General features: G+C 41.6%; 2 protein-coding genes across 3 annotated transcripts in view; one reads left to right on the top strand and one right to left on the bottom strand.

The window, feature by feature from the left end:
• Positions 1-12,484, bottom strand: part of LOC6496453 (beta-3 adrenergic receptor) — a 32,648-nt gene extending 20,164 nt beyond the window's left edge. Inside the window, exon 1 of the mRNA XM_001960906.3 lies at positions 11,733-12,484. The gene's annotated coding sequence lies outside the window, so the exon portion shown is untranslated. The remainder of the gene's footprint in view (positions 1-11,732) is intronic.
• A 1,710-nt stretch (positions 12,485-14,194) lies between these two features.
• Positions 14,195-16,397, top strand: LOC6494113 (4-coumarate--CoA ligase 1). Of its 2 annotated transcripts, none has more exons than XM_001960902.4 (4): positions 14,195-14,616; positions 14,684-15,078; positions 15,145-15,261; positions 15,329-16,397. In XM_001960902.4, exons 1-4 carry the CDS (start codon positions 14,467-14,469, stop codon positions 16,281-16,283), a joined length of 1,617 nt encoding a protein of 538 aa, XP_001960938.1. In that variant the 5' UTR covers positions 14,195-14,466; the 3' UTR covers positions 16,284-16,397. The 2 variants fall into 2 exon arrangements, with proteins under 2 accessions (XP_001960938.1, XP_014762642.1); XM_014907156.3 differs by having other exon boundaries at positions 14,549-14,616; positions 14,681-15,078.
• Positions 16,398-18,857: the final 2,460 nt, after the last annotated feature.

Below are 18,857 nucleotides of genomic sequence, written 5' to 3'. Positions count from 1 at the left end.
GTAAGGAGTACCGAGTAAAAAAAGATATCAGCCATCACAAACAACCCCATGAAAAGTCAAGAGCATGAAAGGCAAAGAAAAGCAAATGGAAGGATCGGGGCCACAAAGCAGCTGTAAAATAGTTTTAATATCCGCTGGCAAGTTTTATTGTGTGTTTGCCGTAGCCTTTGCCTTTGCCTCACATGACTCACTCATTTCTTAAGCTTTTCCAGTTTTCCCTACCGAAGAGGGTTTTTGCCGGCCCCTCTAGTTTGTCACCTGTTTCTGCTGCGGCAGTTGCAAATGCCAGCTGTGCGATTGCACAATCATAACCTAACATTCAAAACCTGACGGCCTGACGGTCCCGACAGCTCAGTATGCAATATTCCAGCATACTGGGCCTGGAGCCCATCAATAGAGGCGCATTCGTCCTATTTGGCTGGAGGAAATTTGAACAAGTGCAATGAGAATCAAAGTACCGACACAAACATCAATATGTCTCTATCAGAAACGCTCTCTCACTAAATAAACTCTGACTTATTTATACCCACTATGCACTCGAATATCAACGACAAAAGTTTCCTTTTTTGGGCCGTGGCAAATATATACTCTGTGCCCTGGATTAAGTCGTTCCCACGAGGTGGGCAACATGGCGTATACTTGATTTTGGTTCTCCCCAAAATCACCCTTGTCGAACTGCGGCAGTTATTATTTTGGCCAGACAATTAAGCATCACATTTTGCATACGTGACTTGGCCAAAATAATAGAGGCACACATGCCAACACTAATGATGTGGCCAAGTTGGTGGCCCTCAAATGGCCCCAAATGTCCGCAAATGAGAGCTTGAATAAAATGGCAAATGGATAATTTTTCACGTAATAAAGATGTACGTTATACAATTCCATTTTAAATAAAATATTAAAAGATAAACTAAAAATATAAAGAATAAAAGAGCTTCTTATGCCATTTCATAAAATCCATAATCGTTATTTATGAATGTCATGATAATCTGATATTATCCAACCCTTTGACTATTTTTTTGTATCTTCGCTGAAACCTTTTAGCGGCTAATTTCACTCCATTTTTCTCCGGTGAGTTGCTACTTAGAAATTCTGCATAAATCCTCGTTAGTCATCGTGCAGTTTCTCGTGATAATACATTTGAGTGCAGAGTGAAGATTTCGTTTCAACCATTCTTGAAACGTGGCAGCTGCAGAGTTGACTTGACAAAAGGCGAATTGTTAGCAGTGCAAAAAGTCCTTGAGCGAGTCCTTACCCATTTCTACTCGTTTGCCGGTGATTTTCAGGTGAACTGATACTCAACTTACAGTGCTGCACGTTTGCTTTACGCTGATTGCAGCATGTAGATGTGCGAAAATATAGCTGCCACAGGGCAGAGTGGAGTGGAGTAAATAGTCGTAGCTCTAACCTGTTGAAAATTTTGCTTCACCCTTAACGAGCTTAAATAAATTATCGTTTCACTTTGAAGCACTTCAACCGTAGAATGTTAGTCTGACAAGCCATCGATTCAAGAAATCCTTTATAAGTAATGTGACTGCGAAGGCAGGCAAAGGTTTGGCTCCTTCCCACATCAAACTGAATTTGTTTGCCAAACATTTCATCTTTTGTGCACGTACACTTGGCCACTCTTACTTGAAAGAAATAAAATCACGTAAGAATACTTTCAAAGATGAACTGAAACCTTGGCCTTGGTGCTGCTTGGGAAAATGGAATTCATATCATATTTCGCATTCACAAGTAGTTGCCCCACAAATAAACACATTTTAAATATTAAACATGTAGATAGCTCCTCACTCTTGTATCATTTTGATTCCTTTTTGTGAAAACAGCACCAAGCACTTGGCTTAAATCAAATTGTAGAGCCAAAACAGAATAGAGGAGAGACTGAAAGACGCCGAAATACTTCCACCCACCAACTTAATTTGGGCTGGGATTGCAAAGCTCATCGCACATCCATCTTGTTGTGATTGACTTCCACCAAGTTTATCTAGAATATAGTATTTTTAGAAACAAAAAATGAAAAATAAAATTTAAATCAAACCCTTTATGCTTCCTAAAACAAAACCCATATCTAAATTGGTGCATGTTTTGTCACACGGCGCCTAAAAATGTGTTTTATGTCATGCAGATAAATATAATCTTGTAATATTCAAACGTGTGGCGCGGCATAGGGGTCAGGAGCAGCGCCAGGACGAGGACAGTAACAAATATAAATATCCAGCTGGCACATACATATAATATATGTACACATTCGCATGCTTCATATTTGGTTTGGTTGTCTGTTTCCATTCAGGAAGTACGAGAGGCGCTTAAATGCAAACAATTTAAGGACTTTTTTGGCTTACAACGGAAGTGCTGGTAGGGCATGGACGTGTATTGTAAATGTTTTTCTTGTTGTGTGTTGTGTGTGCTGCTGTTATTGTCTTTGTTGTTGTTTCACCCGATGCAAGTGTTGTTTTTGTCTCCGCCACCTGTCGCCTGAGGGCTTTCGTAGCTGATATTTCAGCTCCGGCTTTATCCACAAGCACAAACAGAAGCAAGCCGAAGAAACCGTGAAACGAGTGGCGGAACATCCATATCCACATGAGCATCTCGGATGTACGTACACACGGCGTATGAGTAATCCACATGACGTACGCCATTTTTTTTCCAGCAATTTTTTTTGCCCCTCGGTCCCGCCATTTTTGTATTCTAGAAGCGCAGCTGCCGCCGCAAGTTTGTGCCAAGTAAATTAAATTTTAACTGTGAGTTTAGCTTAAATGAAAAGTTTCCGATCCTCTGGCTGGGGGCAGAGTACTATGGGCGTGGTCGGGGCCAAGACTCCGCCTTTCTTAGTTTAGTGGGTCTTAATTAAAACGTGAAACTTGCACTTCATGTGTTTTTTGTGCGCCTCTTGATGCTTAATTAAAATACTTATACGACATGTTGTACATGCATATGTATCTGCCGCATGTTGCGCGTGTGTCCCGATGTGGAGTGTGTCAACAGCTGCTTACCCCACACCTGCCGGCTAAGCCAAGTCTTGTCAGGATAGTCAGGACAGGACAGGTAAGGCAGGTGGCATGGAGTGAATGAAGCAGCTCTCCAGACCCCCTTTAGCTGGTGATTCTTGACAAAAAGTGCGCAATCCACGCTAATTTGCCATTCCCTGCGAAGTGACACCATTAGCTGGCTTTGCCGCTTTGTTGGGCTTATCGCTCAAAAGATGAGCTACTTTAATTCCAGCCATCCTTCCAGGCGATGTGGTTGCCCCAAAAATACAAAATGGAACCAGCTAAGAGGGTTAAGCTTCTCCTCTTGTAGTGCTGATTTCATTTTCCCCTAAATCGTGGCAATAAATTTCACTTTTAAATGCCATTTCCATATCAGTAAATTCTCAAGTTCAAAATCTTGGTAATCCCCTGAGATATTTTAATTAAAAGTCGTTAGTCTTTTTTGTCGGAAATTTTGTGGCACACTGAAATGAATTATGTTAACAGCCATCCGTTGACTCTCAACCCTCCAACCCACACGTTTGTCTGAGGCGGAAAATTTCTGTTTTTTTTGGTGCCGTAGCCGCATTTTTCGTTCATTTCATCGTTTTTGGGATGGTGTCGTGACTGCGGCTGGCGTTTTATGGCATTTCTTTGTACAGATTTTGCGGCTTGCGGATGCTGACAGCGATGACAGACAAGTGACTGATCCCTAAGCCCCTCCACCCGCTCTTCATATCGGTGATATATCGTGTATATCCAGATAAGTGGAGCCACTTCTCCTAATGAGCGGATGTTGCCTGCTGCCTGCGAATTAAGCCACGAATTTGTTGTCGCCGTCGTCTGGCTTAAACAAGTTTAAACACTTTGTGTATCTAAAATTGCAATTTCGGAGTCAAAAACCACATGTCTGGGCCTGGGTTAAGTTTCAGCTCTCGGCCATAGTACAAATAATCAGAAAATTCCCCTGCGACTTAACCCCAACTGCTATCTGCGGTTACTCACTCGACTCTGGATGACTTTGAGTGACAATGTCTTGTTAGCCAAATTGGATTTAGCATGGTTAACTTTAAACACATATTTATGCGTATGAGCTGAGAGAATTTTTTTTGCTGTATACCGCTCGAGGGAAAGTTGGAAAAGGGTTATCGTCAGCACGCCATCGGGACGCACCCTGATCCTGAATAGAGGACGTCGCCCTTCGACATGTCCTGACTGGCCTGGCTGTCCTGGCGGTTTGTTTTCGTCCTGGAGGCGGGTCCCCATTCTCTGTGGCTCTATGCTTCGGATTCTGGTCGTGACGTTTATTATATTGCATTATGCGTACATTTGTATTGGTATTTATGCGCGTGCTTCTTGTGGCGGCATTTTCCTTTTTTTGTGGCGAGTCCTTGCGAGGGACATGTGAGGGTGAGGATGACCGTGGGCAGGAGTGGGTGTGTTAATTTGAAATGTGGTCGACTGATTTTTTGCTTTTTATACATATTCATGGATATGGATGTGGTGGGGATTTCGGGATTTATTTTATTGTGATTCCATATTTCTCCAATGTGCTAGACGTACCCTTATTTTTATGAATTATTTATTGACAATCACTAAAAATAACAACATGGTAAAAAGCAGCAAAAAGTAAAAATAGTCGACAGTAAAGTTTGGCTGTGACAGCCACAGCCCGTGGACCGAAACTTGTGTCGAATTATCCATTCAAATTGGCAACGAAATAAACTTTTCTCAAAACTTTTTCCAGTCCAAAAGCTACTTAGCCTTTGTGTCTCTTCAGGGAAAGATGTGACACAATTCGGCCAAATAACTCATAAGTATGCAATGCAGTACTTTGGCCAAAAGGGTGCTTCAAATGTATTAGGCCCAAATCAATGGGGCCTCATTAATGAGCCTTAAATATGAACCATTTTCAGGAAATAACTCAAATCCCGTCACCATCTTCAATTTACATATTTAGATTAAGACTCTCAAGCCGAAATAAATATTTATCGTAAATATAATATATAGGTGTTCCATTCGGAAATAAATGATAACATTATGTGGTTGATAGGACGCCAGTGTTCGGTGTGTGGCATTAAGCCGGAAAAGGAAAATCTGATCAGACCAGATGGGCGGAATGGTGGCTTCGATAAACATAGACAAACAGCCAAAATCCTCGCGGTTGGTGGTGCTAAAGCACTTAAATATATATACACATCTCTCATGCATATATTAAAAAAAAGGAAAGGACATCCGCAAAAAAAGGAAAAAACGAAAAGGCATAAAAATGCCGAAGTAAATGGCACTACAATGCGAAAAAATGAAGATGAATGCGAAAATATTGCGTATCCGCCATGTTGGCATCGAAATCGCTCTGCGGGTGGCGGTCCTGATGTTTGCTCCTGGCATTTGTGGTGACAACACAGGCCGACTACACAGCCTCCTTTACACTTTACACTTTACTGCCCTTAAATCCCATTTCAATACTTAAATCCAGCGCCACCGTAAGTGCCAAGTTGAGTTATGAAAACTTCAGCAATTTCCATTTCGAATCAGATTATTTATTTTGTTTGTCGAGAGATTAGAGACACAAGCAAATTTAAATGAATAAAAATAAAATTGATGGAATATTTCTTTGGGAAATTTTAAAATCATCTCTTGATTTGCTTTGCCAAACAAATTGCAAAAGTGCAGGAAAGAGCTACCAAAGGATGCTATGCACCATGAATGTGCGACAAACTTTTTTTTTACCATTTCAGAGACTAATGGAATTTGTGGATAGGCATAATAAAAAATGTGTGAAAAGATAAAGAGCAGAAAAGCCAGCATAAGTATGAGAAATGGCAAATATGGTAAATAATTCAAAAGGATTTAATTCAATAATTCAAGTTTCGAAATATAATAACAAATGAAGTAAGGATTGAAAGCTTTAATGCCTTAAAAGGATTAAATAAGGGAGAGCAAAGTGCATCGTGTGATAAAAGAAACCAAAACAGAATCGTTAAAAGCGGTGGAAGAGGTCCAGAAGATGAAGGCCAAAAAAAGAGTCTGTAATCCGAAATAGCCATCACAGTATTTGGTGGCGGATTTTTTTTTAAGCCAAATTTGCGACTTAAAGTTCGTTTTTGGGGTTTTGTTAGATCTGGTCAGGACATCTAATCTTCACAGAAAAGAGGATTTGCGGTACGAGTTCAGAACTAACATAAAGGAGTTTTATTTACCTACAATTTAACAGAATCCTCTTCCATGAGACAAATAATGCTTAAAAATACATAAAAAATAAAATTCTTTTTATGGCTATTTTAAAATAATACTATTGAATAACTGGAAAGCCAATAAAATGAGTTAATCTGAGATTACACTTTGAAGTCTGTAATTTGATGACAGGAGCTCCAAAGAATTTCATAAGCTTGTAGAAGTGACCCACCGTGCTAAAAAGCAATCAATATATCATTTCCGCAGCCACTAATTAAATCCGCTTGGCTCTCTTCAGCGGCTAAGAGCCACTAAAGCCAGGATTATGAAATAAAATACTCAAAAATAAATCCCATTATATTGGTGAATCGCCATGGGCATCAATTTCCGAATAAATGACTCGTAACAACAAGGAGTGAATGAAAATATGATATAATAAAAGTTAAAGTGTGTACAAAAATACAAAAAATAATGGAAAGGCAAAAAACAAAAACAAATGTCCCAAGTGCCTTAAAGTGTATTACATTTCTTATACTTTTCTTGTGCCGCTTTTGTTTCATTTTTTTTCTTAGCAGAAAGGAAAAAAGCTGTTGGAAAATCCATTTCCCCCCGATTCTCCGGGGGATACCCGTCAACGCTAAGGCGACTTATGCACGAGGATGGCAAGGATGGCGATGAAGAATTATATGGTACTCCTATTGAGGACCTTCGAGGGACTGGGAGAGGATGCCAGGAGCCAAAGACTACTGACTTCTGCCTACACAAATTATGATAAGCACTTAAGTATAATAGGCCATGAAGCAGCAATCAATGCGGGGTTCCATTTCCCAAGTCCCATGTCCCTTGTCCCTTGTCCAAATTCCAAAAGTCCAAAGTCCCAACCGACTATTGAGCAAATGAAAGTTGAAACGAATTTGTCCGGAGGATTCTTTGCCAAGTGCATGGTCAGCTGCCTGATGCCGACTCCCTCTCCCACTGTCATGCCATCTCTTTTGTTTTTCGGGCCAGAAAACAAAATCACTTAGAAGGCTGTCGTCCGGTTTGCTTGCCAAGAAAATTTACAAAAATAATAGAAAATACTAAACTGGATAATGTGCCAAATAGTTGTTTTTTCATCCAGACTCTTTTTCCTTCTCTCTCTCCTATTTTATACCCATCTCTGTCCTTTTATATGTATATTTTAGTATATATTTATATGCAAATGTTAAATCTAACGAAAACAAAACGGAAATCCCAGTCTGAAAACGCCTTGAAATGTGTCAGAGGCATACTTTGTAAATGGAAAACTAAAAACTCCAGCCAAGTCAAAATCAATTATAGAAAAATCTGAGAACATTGTTACAGGATAATATAATCTAAAAATGTTAAAAACCTTAAACAAGTTTTGATTTGCCAACAACATGAAAAGGAGAAAAATTATATGGATTGGATGAATTTAATTGGCTGTGTTTAAGGCAGAGACTTTAAGGCCAACACATGATTGGCAGGCAATCTATGCACATACACTGAATTATTAATGAACATACAAATTCTAGGAGCAGGATTTTAGTTAAATTGCTGTCAAAACTGAGCAACATAAACTGCAGTCATTGGCCGCAAACTGAAAACGATAAAGACCCGGGGTCTTTGGTGAACTAAAACATTTGACTGCGCAATTTAACGGATGACCCCAGGCAAACAGTATAGCTCCATTTGGAACATCATATCCAGGACCACCAGGACCCTCCAAGAAAGGAATGGAGAGAATGTGTGGGGTGAGAATGAAGAACAAACAAACAAGTTGCAGAAGGCGCTTATTATTGTTTGCCATTGAAGCATCACTGGGGCAGGGAAACTAGAAACCCAAACAACGACATCGACCACCATGGCGGAAATCAAAACCATAGACCTCGAACTCGAAAATTCCGCAAAATGACCGATGAAATGGAGATTCCGGAAGAAGAGCACGGAATTGTGCCAACAAAAGTTCAACTCGAAAGCCTGAGTGGTTAGGGCTGATCCAAACTATTTTCCACAGAGGTTTCTACAGAGAAAAATAATACTTCGCCATTTAAAGGAATTAAAATCAAAAAAACTAAGGTATTTCAACTAAAACTAAAATATATTAATTAAAATTTATTTCTTTGCAAATATTTATGAATTTTTTCACAAGGCAAGCGTACAATAAGTCTGATAATTACCCACTAATTACCTGTAGAATATAGGCTTGGGAATGACAGTTTATATTCCCCCACATATACTGGCAGGCCGGACAATGCGTATACGCCGGGTAAGCCACACACAGAGTGGGATACAAGCACGTCGCATAACGAAGCAATTAAAGGGAGAAAGTATGCAAATATCCGATGACCAAAAAAAAAGAAGAAAAATGTGAATTAATGTGGCGTCAAATTGAATGACAAGCCGCTGCCAAAAGGCGGCATCGTACAAAAAGGTAGAAAAAATGGCATAAAAAAAGTGCGAATGGAATTAAAGATGGTGATGGCGACGATGAGGGAGGCTGGAAAAGAAATGGAACGACAATTTCATTTCAAAAATGCAAGACGCCGTGATGATGCTGATAAAAATGAAGTGGATTCCTCACAGAATTATAAACAGCTGTAAGACGAAACGAAAAGGCTGGAAAAAAAAATGAAGAAAATGCCAATGCAGCCAGCCATTCGTCTGCTGTCCTTCTGTCCCCCAGTCCGTTTGTCCGTCTGTCCACTTCAGTTCCGTAACAAGGCATAGCAGGACAGGTGGGTGGTATCACTTGCCCGGAATGCTGACCGGTTATTCTCGCCCTGTGTCACGTTTCAGTTAGTCAAATGAAATGAAGAGGTGGCTGGCACTGCTGCGGGCTGCAGAACACACAGCCATACAATGGCGATGACCAAAATTACATAAAGAAATGGTAAAAAGTGTATAGCAAAAAAAAACCAAAAACACCTCAAAGGATTCCTAATGTCCGCCCGAAGACTGCATTTTAATTAAAGCATTTTTTAAAGGAGAGGCAACTAAATTTTACTTTGTACAATAGATGAAGATGAATATTCCATGTTACCAAAATGAAGATAAATTTTCTGTTATGTACGACAATCATAAATGTTTTTATTTATTTTTAAAGTAAAATAAAAAAGAACGCTAGCTTCGAAGTGATTCATGAGAAAATTTGATTGTCAGGAAGAAAATCGAAGGCTGTTGAAATATACTTGTACACATAAATAAATAAAACAAAATAAATGCTTCGTTAGAACCTTTTGTATGCCCTGGGATAATTTAATATTTTCTTTGACACTCGAAATCCAAACAATTCCTAGGACCTAGGGGCCATAAATGAATGCTTTGTCATGATTTCTTTCATTATAGACCGACGCCAAATGACAAACCACACACAGCACACCCAACACACCCAACATTGTGTCAACGAACGAATGCAGACACAAACCGAGGCAAGTTTAATGAGAGTCGAGTAGAATTTCTGTTGGCCCCACCGATATCCTTCCACTATATCAAACTCATCCTGCGATCCGATCCTACGCCCACTAGCCCCAACATGCACGTCCAAGTATATGTGCAAATTATTATACCAGTCGCATTCCCACATATATACATTTGAGTGTTGATTTACATTTTTGATTTATTTTATTTATTTAAGCCTGTGCCTTCTGTGTGTGCCAATGTCGTCGTCGTCTAGGCCACAGAAATGGCAAAAGCAAAGCGGTCTACAAAAACCAGCTACCAAAAATATTGCTGCCCATAATTTTCGTCCTCTCATTCGTATTTTTTTGCTATTTTTTTTCCTTTTCGGTTTTTGTGGATTTATCGCAGATTTTGTTCTTGATGTAAGTGTTTTGTATCTTTCTTTCTTTGTTCTGGCATAAACACTGAAGTATTTTATGGATACTCGGAGCAACATGAACGAAATTATCTACAAATGGTTCAATGACTTACACAGGCTTTACAAACAGCCTGTCTGCCCTCTGGCCTTGTATTATAATTCCTAGAAAATTAGAAGCTGTTCGAACAATGCTCTACAATATGACTTTTTCATTTAATTTTTATGCTTGTTCAATCATCAGCTTATTTTAGCCAAGTAATGATTGTTAAATGGTCCGGAAGGCCTTAAATTATATATGTAACTCTGTCTTGAAGGTCCACAAGGACGGCAGTATAATTTTGTGTTAAAGGTCAGCTGGTAATTATTTTATTTGCCCTGCGGAGTGCGGATGTTTTGTTATTTTAAGGCCAGGACTTTGTCTGCATTCTGGGCATAAGGAAATGCTGACGAAAACCTACTGTAGACAAAACAAGTCCCTATGTAGATAAACAAATAAACAGTGCGTTTTAGGACATAGAACTTAAAGAACTACCTCTGGTAGAGCAATTATAGTTAACGAGTTTCCACTGTACCCGGCCGAGTGGTCTGTGTATTTTTCATAATTATGTGTGCATATTACTTATGAGGAGCCAGAGAGGCAAACAAGGATAATGGCAGATGCAGGGGCACCCAACTCCAAGTCCGGCACCAAGAGGCGTCTGTAACTAGGCAAACATTTGTCGTATATTATGGCTAATTTAATTGACTTGCCCGGCTTGCTTCTGGCCATGTGTTTCCCTGCATGTGGGTGTCTGTATGTGTGTGTTTCAATGCCCCAGACCACATATTGATTTATTTCTTTGATGTGTACTTGGCACCGCTGATGACAAGAATTTTGGTATTGACAGTGCCAGTGAATGTTTCAAAATACCTTTGTGCCAATAATTGGGAGTCCATTCAATTGTTCCTAAGAGTTGTTCAATCTTAATTAGGTTTGAAATTAATCAAGAAATTCTCGGAATATTTGACAGACAGAGTTATTTTGAAGGAAATGTTTTACCATTCAAGGCATAGAATTTTAATGGACTGTTCGAAATGTTATCTTATAAGTTGATTGCTTTAATCAGACAGCTTAGCATATTTCGGATTGGAATATAATTTCCAATCCGAAACTTCCCAGTAGAGCATGTGATCGGTGACAAAAGATGTCATTAGTGCCTTAAATGCATCTCCTTTCATTTAAGCCCTTCGACCGGAATGGAATGCTCATGAGTTTTGGCAAATGCCACTTACAGTTAACGGAAACCAGGCTGCCGCTGCCAAGACAACATGTTCAAATTCTGGTGCAAATGTTTTGGCCAAATTTGTGTGTGAATGTGTGTCGGAGGCTTGAAATACCTCCTTGCGGGCCCAGCATGCTTTATATTCACTTAATTATAGATGCGACACGCACATCCCTAGTCCTTCTTCAGGCCCTATTGTAATGTGTGTCCCTGCTCCCAAAATTGTGAGCATATTTATGGGCCTTGGGGCATCGGAGGAGCTGGACAGGCGATGTGGATTTTGCTAGGACCCTTTGGGATTTCTGAACTTCACGACACGAAGTCACAATAAACTAGCAATTACCAGAAGTACAATACTCTGACACAGGTAACCACAATTTAACCACAAAATTCTCCATAATTGGCGGGGAAGTAACAATTTTATGAACGGAAGGAAATCCGAAAAGTGCCATTTCCGAAAGGATTTCAAAAATCAAATGGAACTCCATATGCTGCACTTACCATTCACATCACACGTTCAATCTGTGCACTTTGCAGGAGTTCACGTTTGTTAACCCAACAAGGATCGACAGCCTCTGAAAAAAGTTCTTTCAAAATTTTTTTCTCGAATTTCAGTTTTCAGTTTTTACTGCAGCCTGCAGTCAGGACGAGCACGGCGAGAAAAAAATGGGAACAGAATATGAAACCGCGGCAGCTTTGCTTAACTAAATTTTGTTGTCAAAACTTCAATTGTGTGGAGCCTGCCCGAAAAGTTCAGTCCAAAACATTTTGACAGGCCCCCGAAAGAACGTAGAGAGTACAAGTATTTTACGGGTGGTGGTGGGGGGGGTGGTAGAGTGAGCGAAGGGCGAGGGGTGGCCGAAAAGTTTCTGCGGAAAATGCCAACGTGTGAGGCCACCGAATCGGCCGAGTTTCAGTTACGAGCGCACTTAACTATCACGGCAAACTTTCCAGCACTTAACAACACTTGAGCGAAACTTTTTCTAACCACATCAACTTGTTTGGCAATCCATACGTCTATCCTTCTCACATCTTTATACCCGTTGGGTCCTTATCTTTGGCTAATTCGTTGGATGGTCGTTGGCCGATTTGTAATTCAATCAGCGTCTTTATTTCTGGGATGCTCCCGTGTTTCTAAAAGACACGAAGTGGACTTCGTTTCTTTCGGATTTTCCGACCAGCTCTTGCCCCGTGGCTGCAACCGCTCCGTCGAAGGAATCACCGCAAACTGTCTGAGCGTATCCAAGTCCCCAGACAGCAGACTGTTGGCCCGGCCAGCAGCATCCTTCTTGGCCAAGAAACATCGCCGCACTTTATGAATGGTGCGATGTTTTCTGGAATGCATCGGAAACGGAACACCGACCGCGCATGCCCACAGGGCGTATGAAAGATTTATGACAGTTCCTCTGCCTCCGAAAATACATTGAACACGTGGCGCCGGACCCGGACCTCCAACAAGTGTGATAAGCGTGATAAAGCCCGAACGCAAATTCGACTGTTTTTTTTTTTATTACACTCTCTGAGTGTCTAAGGTCAGGGACGTTGACCGCAAGCTCATAGAACTGAAAAGGGGTTTCTCAGTCATGTGTTATACTAGACAATATTTTACTTAGAGCGTACAAAATTATAAAAATAACAATACAAGGGAAAAATATGGCTAAGGTGTAACCAGACTATCAATAGAGACTGTTGCAAAAGCTTTATATTCAGTTATCAGCATATAGCCAGGCTAATTAGCTTTTTTGTATATCGTGTGTCAATATAACAATAAGCTTATCAGTCTAGTGAGGATTTCATTCAGAGAATGGACTTGCCGTAAGAAGATATCTTCAGTAAATGTATGTAGTATTTTCCTTATCAGGCATCGACTGTTTATTCGCTTATGCAACAACTTGCAATCGGCGTGACGCTAATTAATTAACTTGGCCAAACACAATAGTTTGGGAGTTGGGGATACTTCGTATTAACAGTGCGATGATACTCCTGCTGCGGTGGGATCACCTGTCCATAGTTAGCCATGCCTGCATGCCTGAGTGGGTGTCGGATGATGCATCGCTATAATGGGGATTATTAACTGACGTCTCATGTTACGCCTCAATAGGCAAAGCGACCCGAAAACCGCCAATCAAATCAAAATCGAATTTGCTGACGGGCATGACTGCTGGCATGTGTCTTCCGGCAAATCCCCTTTGAATTTAAGGCTTTAAGATGGGGCATACCATTTGCATGCCAATCGGCAGTAGCATCTTGTCGAGGACCTTTGCCTTTTGGCCATTTTGCGAATTTTTAGCAGCCATGCCCGGTTCGTTTCGCCAAACAAATTCAGAAACACTTTAACTGTTTTGCCTTGCTCTCTTGCCGTTTCTGTCTGTAATTTCATGTTAATATATGCATGCAGTTGGGCAACTTCCGCGTTCCGGGCTGGCTACTGGGTTGGGGCACACAATGCAAATATTGCAACAGGGCGTGGCAGGTTACCCGAAATATGGCAACAATAATCAGATTCTAGCGTTGAGTTCATTTAAACAGCAATACTTTCTTGGCGGAGCAATATTAAAGGGGTCTGTAGTTACGGAACATAATAGGTGATATAGGGTACTTGCTTAAAGCCATGGCTAATATGAATTATACACTTCGAGATACTAGGAAACAATGTGACAATGTGAGACAACAAACTCGAGATTAGTTGAAGACGGTCAGTGCTCAGACAATGAGCTTAGAAGCACTTCAATAGGATCATAAACTACATGTGCGCCATTTACGTGAAATATTGCATTCTTATTTATGAAGTGTGGAATGTACTGAGCCAAGGTCGTATAGTAGGGCGATCACCCGGGCTATCTATTTTTCAGTTAGTTCGTCATGGTTAGTCACCGATCTGGTAGTATGCCTTATCGGGTATCCCGGCATCCATCGTTACCGCGGCACCGCGGAGCTATAAATACGGAAGTTATACCTTCCCTAGCAGCGGAAATTAAAAAACATTCGGCCCGAGAAGATTAGTCGAGCCCACCACAAGCCCACCATCAGCTGATGTGTCCAAGTAGCCACCCCATCGAGTTACGCTGAAGCGGCCAACTAATCTATGATTTATTTTGGATAAACTTTGGACCCAAGGAATGTTTCGATTAATTGCGAAAAATGGTTATATGATAAACGAACCTCCATGGCGATATAAAAAGAGAATGGCCACTACTCCAGTCACTCAGTTGTGAATTCAAATCGGACCAGCAAAATGCCGACCAAGGCTATTTTCCCCACCTTCTATAATGCGGAGACGAAGATCTGGAGCGGACCGCCCAGGGCGACGTTGTACGACTATAATGCCTCCGCCGGCCAAATAATCCACAACTCCCTCAAGTGCTGGCCCACCAATGTGATTCAGGTAAACACCACTCGGAGTCTGGACCGGGATTCGGGTGTCTGATGAGCTCTCATTTAAATAAAAGTAGATCACCGACGACGATGGCACCGTGCTGACTAACGCCGACATGCTGGCCTACGCCACGAGGATCGCCCTCTTTTTTAAAAGCGAGGGCCTGAACCACGAGGACAAGGTTGGCATCATTGCCAACTCCAGCACTTATGTGATCCCTGTCGCCACTGCATGCTTTTTCAATGCCACGCCCTTCCACGCCGTCAACTACAGCCGGGAGCCCGCCATCGTCAAGGGCTTGTTCTCGGTCACCAAGCCCAAGATCATGTTCATCGATGCCCCTGACTACGAGCGCATCAAGGAGATTACAAAGGAGTGGTCCCCCAAGATCATTACCCTGACGGGTCGCGTGGAGGGAGTGGCAAGTGTTGAAGATCTGCTGAAGCCCCATCCGGCCGAGAGGATTTATGTGTAAGTTCAAGAACTTGTCTTTAAATAATGTCTGCATAAATATTTATAATTCTTTCTGTTATACAGCCCAACTCCCTTAGTGAAAGGTGGCGACCAAGTTGCTGTGGTTCTGTGCTCTTCTGGAACCGCTGGTTTGCCCAAGGCTGTGGCCCTATCCCACCGTCACATTGCTGCCACCAACTCGTGAGTATCCTGCACCATATCCTTATATTATAGAATAATCCTGATTTTATTTCTAATCCCATTCCAGGCTCGCTATCAGCACAGATGTTTTGTACACCAGCGCCACAATTGACTGGATGACCGGATTCTCGATTACCATTATGAATCTCATGTGTGGCTTCACCCGCATCCTCTCCAGCAAGCCCTTCAGCGCCGCCCACGCAGTTGAACTCGTGAAGAAGTACAAGGTCACCTGCATTGCGATGGCTCCCTGGCAGGCGTATGAACTGTACACGAGTCCTCTGGCCGTTCCCGAGGACCTGAAGAGCCTGACAATTTCCTTCGTGATTGGTGGATGGATTTCCCTGCAACTCCTGCGCAAGGCCCAGGAACTGATGCCCAAAACATTCATCATGTTCTCATATGGAACCACCGAGACCGGCGTGGTGACCGTGAATTGCGACCAGAGTCTGGAGTGCGCTGTGGGTAGGTTGGCACCCGGAATGCGGGTCAAGATCCTGGACGAGAACCGCCAAAACTTGCCACCCAATCAGACGGGGGAGATCCTCATCGACATCGGCCTGACGTGGGAGGGCTATCTGAATAATCCGGAGGACACGGCCGCCACCCTTCAGGATGGCTGGATCAATCTGGGGGATCTCGGGTACTTCGACGACGACAACAACCTGTATCTGGTGGACCGCAAGAAGGATCTGCTGAAGTACAAGTCGAAGCACTACTGGCCCAACGAGATCGAGCAGGTGATTGCCGAGCTGCCGGAGGTGAAGCACGTGTGTGTTGTTGGTGCTCGGGATGCGAGGTATGGCGATGCCGCCGGAGCTCTCATCATCAAGCAGGAGGGTGCTGAGATCAGTGCCCAAAAGATCATCGACTACGTCGCCCAGAAGCTGGTAGTGGACTACAAGCACCTGAATGCCGGCGTCATCTTTGTGGAGAAGTTCCCCAAGAACCCCAACGGCAAGGTCATGAGGAGTTTGGCGCGTGACATCTTCGAGGAAGCACAAAATATTCAAACACAATAATTTAATATTCTTTCAAAACCCAAAAACTTTAATTTTATTTTGTAGCCACCTGTTGTTGATTGATGTTTGTTATGATAATTGAAATTTTAATTGTTAATATTTGACTAATATTATTAAAATTCGCTTTGCTTTTGGAGAGCATTTAATTTTATAAAAGTTGAGTTAAGTGTTTGTAAATATTTATTTGATATGCGAATGAAATGTTTGCTCAAAAAGCAATTGATTATATATTGGTATTTGACTGTCATTAATTGAATGCATTGAACTTTTGAGTACATTTTTGATAAGATAAAATATAAGATACTTCTTTTATTTTTATCTCAATACAATTTTCTTAGATTAGAATTTGAATTATAATGATGAGATGACACTTTTTAGGAATTATGATTTTCTTAATTAAATATAAAGATTTAATAAATAGCGCAGGGATGATAAGATAAGTTAAAGAATTATTTTATTTATCTATTTTAATAACAAACCTAATTCTATTTAAGAGGGGTAAGTACGTCAGACTTCCAGAGTACATTAATAGAATTCGATTGAGATTTTGAGATGCCACTCAGTCGTTTTGTTTCCGGTTTCAAAATTCCGCAAAATGGTCAATTTCCCGTGCGAATATTTGCACTTGATCCCGGGTATTGTTGTGGCATACGAATGAGGACTGTAAATGCAACAATTCACGGTTATGAAAATGAATATTCCTGCAGTTCAATTGCAATAATTTACCTTCCGGTTGATGGCGACATTTTGTGTTTCCGCTTCACGTTCAACACTATCACAACCGCTGTTTCCGCTCCATTCTGCCGCCTTTGCCGTCGCCGCATGCCACTGAATACCGCATGTCGCACATTGCCATCTGGTCGATTTTGCAAACGGGGCAGTCTGTGTTCATTTCCAGTTTTCAGTTTCAACCAATTTTCAAGGGTTATGCAAAACTTGGATGACCAGACTAGACCGTAGAGTGCTGTAGACCACTCGAACCGAATTGCCCGAGCCCTAGTCCGTGCCGGATCCGTGGTTTTCCAGCCAAGCGAATTCAATGTACCATGTCCTGTTTTGTTTTTGACTTTTGGAGGAGGCTGGCGATTTGGTAACTGGAGTTTTATCTTGGCTTTCTGCTAGTTTTCTCCCTTTTGCTGTTTCGCATCGCAATGCACTCGCATTGCATTCTTGGCTCCTACTCGTCGTCCTCCTCATCGTCGTCGCCATCGTAAATTATTCAAATTTTAAGTCGTAAATAAACGCGCATAAACATAAACACAATAGCTGTTTGCCGGCCTGATTTTGCCACCGGCCACGCCTCCACCCTCCCTCTTGGGAAACATCTCTTCGGGGATTTAGATTCCAGATTCCGGATTGCCGCATCTCGCCATATCTGTGTCTGTGGACGCAGCGGCATGCCCCTCGTGAATTTTGTGGCAAATTGCTGAAACCGTTTAGAATGTTGGCTTCGCAGACAGCGAATATATGATACTTTTCGGCTTCCGCTGAAAATTGATTTCAGAGTTTATGCAACGGATATGAATAGGACATGCTTTTGACTATTTGACGGCCATTTAAATGTATTTTGTGGCTGACGTTTGTTTTACGCACGATGGAGTTCTTTGAATTGGTTTAATCCAGTGGGAAAAGATGAAATCTACAAAAATAATATAGTTAAAACTGATTTTAATTATAAAGGAGTTCCATGCCAATTGATAGTGAATCGAGATACAAGGAATTAAAGAAATTCACTACGGTCTAAAGTTGGACGAGTATGAATTTGATCTCAGGCCATATTTAAATATCCTGGATTTCTTGAATTAAATTGAAGAATCGATTAAGATATTCCTATTTTTTCATAAATCTTAAAAAATGCAGGGGAGGGCAATATGGCCCATTGCGATGACTATATCTTGGCCAATTTTCTAGATCGATTTTGCACCAATCTGCATCAAAATATAGATGAAAATTTATTTTTCGATTTTTTTTCCAATTTTGAAGGAGATCCTTCAAAAATGTTGAAAAGTGAATGGTCGACCAGTGTTCTATGCCCTCCCTCTAGAATTTCTGATGCCTTAAACGCCATTAGGGACTGTTTAGCCAATGGGTTAATATTGAATCTAAAGGGTTGTGACGGCTTTTGAAATGACCCGGGAGCCTCTTGAGTCCTGAAAGCCATTGGCAATTGTTTGATTGATGGACATCCTGCTGGATGGCTTCGATTACTTCGCTTGAGTGACACGGAACAGTGAGAGCCACGCCAATCTCTTTATCTGCAGGACACGCACATCCACACACTTCAAAGGTCGATGGCCCCGCAATGCTGGTCCTAGGATCCTGGTTTAATCACTCATCCACCCGCTCTCTAATTATGTCCTTGCCACAGGCAGAGCACCGCCGCAGCCTCTCGTTGGCAAAACGATGTTTACATGCAATTACCGTTTTAGTGTTTCGCTGTCAACTCGAACGCTATTTGCCATTGTTTATTACATGCTCTCTCCGACTCGTACCGATTCGGCTCTGGACTGAGTGTATATATAGATGCCCCCTGGGCGAGAAGGAGAGGAGTGTCGGTGGCATTCTTAATTGCAT

The sequence above is a fragment of the Drosophila ananassae genome, chromosome 3L, assembly GCF_017639315.1.
Source record: "Drosophila ananassae strain 14024-0371.13 chromosome 3L, ASM1763931v2, whole genome shotgun sequence".
Classification (NCBI taxonomy): Eukaryota; Metazoa; Arthropoda; class Insecta; order Diptera; family Drosophilidae; genus Drosophila; species Drosophila ananassae.
This window is presented reverse-complemented; position numbering and strand designations above follow the sequence as displayed.